Consider the following 2,911-nt stretch of genomic DNA (forward strand, 5'->3'; position numbering starts at 1 on the left):
TGGGGCGGGGCGGGCGGGGCGGCGTGAGCCGAGCAGCAGCAGCAGCCACGGCGCACCCCGGCGCCAGCGCAGCGCACCGCGCGAGCACAGCTTGTCTCACTCCCACTTACGGCGCTCACCGCGCTCACGTCACTCGGGGAAGGTTTGATGCGAGTGCAAGAGAGACGGCGCGGCTAGAGCGCGCGCGCGCGCGTTTCAATAAGGCGCGGCGCAGACAAGTAGAGCAGCAGGAGCAGGGAGGGACCCGGGGAATGTTGCCTACACTCTTCATACGAGAGACGAGAGGGGGCCCCGGATACGGCGAGACCTTCCACAGCTTCTCGTTATGCCAATCGGTTGGGCTTAAGGCCCAGTGAGCAGAGCTCCCCAAAGCATGACCCAAAGGGCCTCCAGTCCTCCTCCAACCCTCTCTCTGCACTGCATTCATCCATACATACATCTCGCTCGCTCTCTCTCGCTCTCTCTCTCTTTACCCCCCCTACCACCGCGACTTCCGCGATTTGGCGCGATGTGTGCCCCGCAGACACAAAGACTGATACCATGCTCTCCGACCCGAAATGCCCCCCTCCCCGCCCCCCAGGCAGCGCCGGCAACGCCTCGCCGCGTCGCGCTTTCAATGGCCTCGCAGCAATAAGTTATATCGAATTGAATGACAGCGTTTCATCTTTTTTTGCGGCCGCCACACAATAGGCAGCACGAGAGCTCAAACAACAGTTAGTTCATCCTCCTCTTTTTGGATCAGTCCATTGTGTAAGGAAAACGATCGGGGGGATGATGGGGTGCGGGTGGTCTGGTGGCGCACGGGAGAGGGGGGTGAACAGCGTTGGAGGACATGTCATATGCGCCAGAGTAGTCGAATAACGAGTTGCTTGTTCCCGGCTGTGTGACGGCTGTGCTATGCTATCGGCAAGTGCAGGTTTATCACCTCAACCCCGGCAACACGAGGGCAGAGTTCTGTTTTCGGCCCGCGTAGGAGCTCGGGTCTATGCCAAAATTTGCAGATGCCGATGTTCCCTCCCCCCGCACGCTATGAGCTGAGCCTGAGAGATCTTGTTGCAGATGGCTGGCCGTGCCCGTGAACCCGTGCCCGTCGGCGACCGGGCGCGGCGAGGCAGTTCCGACCGCGGCAGAGGCAGGCCCAGCTCCAGGACAGGCGGGACCGCGGGGCTCCATCACCGTCGTGACCTCGGCGAGGCCGGCGGGCGGCGGCGGCAGAGGCAGAGCGATGCGGGCGGCGCGGGGGTCGCTGGCCCTGGGCCTCGGGGAGGCCGAGGGTGACTCGACGGACGCGGAGATCCTGCAGGAGGCGGCCAAGCGCATGTCCCTGGCCGCGCCGCTGGCAGAGCGCCACCCGGACCGCGAGAATAAGGACGCGCCGGGGCGGGCCGGGGCGCGCGGCGGCGGCGGCGTCGCCGACAAGGTGCTCCAAGACGGCATCCTGTAAGTACCGCTCACCGCTCGTGCATTCGGAGAGCCATATCGCTTTGTTCCCACCGAGCGCTTTCCTCCTCAGTTCAGCGATCTGAGCGCGGGGAGGGGGTGCAGGTGAGGTGGGTACGAGGCCGGGCGGGCTGTTATGCGGCGGGCGGGTAGTTTTGTGGTCCCTCCGGGAGGGGGCCCCCGCCATCTGCGTCGCGTTCTGTACTTACGCCTGGCGCGCTGCGCTGGCGCGGCGGGGGACAGGAGGGCAGGGCTGAATGTGGGAACCTCGGTGGGAACCGTAAGGGCCTTGGCGCAGGAGGGCCCGGGGGAAGTGGGGGGCTGCGCAGGGGTTGCGGGAACGAAGGGAGAGAGAGAACGCTGGTGAGAGAGGGAGTAGGAGAGTGGATGGCGAGGCACGGCGTCTTCCTACTCTATCAGGCAACACCTGCAAGCTAATGCCTAGAGGCGGTAACGCTCCGCCCTACCCCGTCCCGCCCCACCCCACCTCGCCCGGGTCCCTCCGCCTTGCTTCGGACATGGATTTATCGGAAGGGACCCCTGGGCCAGGAATACATTAAGGACACGAGGGGCGCGGGTAGCGGTGCGCTGGCTGCGCGGCCGGCTCCTCATTTGAGTGTTTGAGGCTGAGCAACAACACCGACGTAGCGATCAATACACGTGCGGTGGGCGCGGCGCGCCTAAAGCCGGGCCGGCGCGGCCACGCCCCGCGGTGAGCGCGGTGAGCCTCGCGGTGAGCACGGTGCCAGTGGGGCAGCGCCGGCCTCGGCCTCCAGCGCGGCCCCCCGGCTCCAGCCCCGGAGAGCACGGCGCGGCCGGGATGACGAGGCGGAACACGAGGGGGAGATCGAACGATTGTCGTCAAGCGTTCCCGGCCAGCTCGACTCTCCAGCCAGGCCCCGGCCGACACCGCCTCGCCAGTCGGGCCGGCCGGGAGCCTGGAGCGGACTGGGGTGAGCCGCCTGGAGCCTCGCCCAGCCGATTGCACAACCAAGTGCAGGGCATAATCACCTGCCCGATTATTCCAGCTTCCGTCGGACCAGATTAGAGGAGGGTCGCCTGGAGCAGAGACGCGGCGGGGCAAGTGGGGTGGTGGAAGGGCGTTCAAAGAAGGCGTTCCGTCACCTCGGCGAGATCATCGGCCCCGCCACGCCCCACCACGCCCCGCCAAGTACAGCCTGCGCTGCTGGGGATGGGAAACGGGCGGGCAAGGTCGATCCTCGCCGGAGTAAGGAACTGAAAGGGAAGAGGGCGAGGGGGAGGGCGGCGAGGAGGAGGGCGGCGCAGACTCCAGCGCGGCAGTGGTCCACGCCCGGCGGGCCGCCGCCGCCAGGCGGCAGCACCGCCCGAGGTCGCCCGGCGCGCCGCCTCGCCGGCCGGCCGCGAGACACACCGCGAGCCGCCGCGGCCCCGCGGCCCGTACCAGCGGCGCCATCTAGCGGCCGCGCCGCGCACCGCGTGGCTCCGCGGG

The 2,911-nt window shown here is 67.6% G+C and overlaps 1 protein-coding gene across 1 annotated transcript in view; it reads left to right on the forward strand.

Moving 5' to 3' along the window:
• Positions 1 to 1,062: 1,062 nt before the first annotated feature.
• The window catches only part of LOC113202799 (uncharacterized), a 7,562-nt gene continuing 5,713 nt past the window's right edge, over positions 1,063 to 2,911 (forward strand). Inside the window, exon 1 of the mRNA XM_052273599.1 lies at positions 1,063 to 1,440. Within this exon, the coding sequence (XP_052129559.1) occupies positions 1,226 to 1,440 (215 nt within the window). The 5' untranslated portion in view covers positions 1,063 to 1,225. The remainder of the gene's footprint in view (positions 1,441 to 2,911) is intronic.

Source organism: Frankliniella occidentalis, unplaced genomic scaffold (genome assembly GCF_000697945.3).
Source record: "Frankliniella occidentalis isolate FOCC.00 unplaced genomic scaffold, Focc_3.1 Scaffold286, whole genome shotgun sequence".
In the NCBI taxonomy this organism is placed as follows: domain Eukaryota; kingdom Metazoa; phylum Arthropoda; class Insecta; order Thysanoptera; family Thripidae; genus Frankliniella; species Frankliniella occidentalis.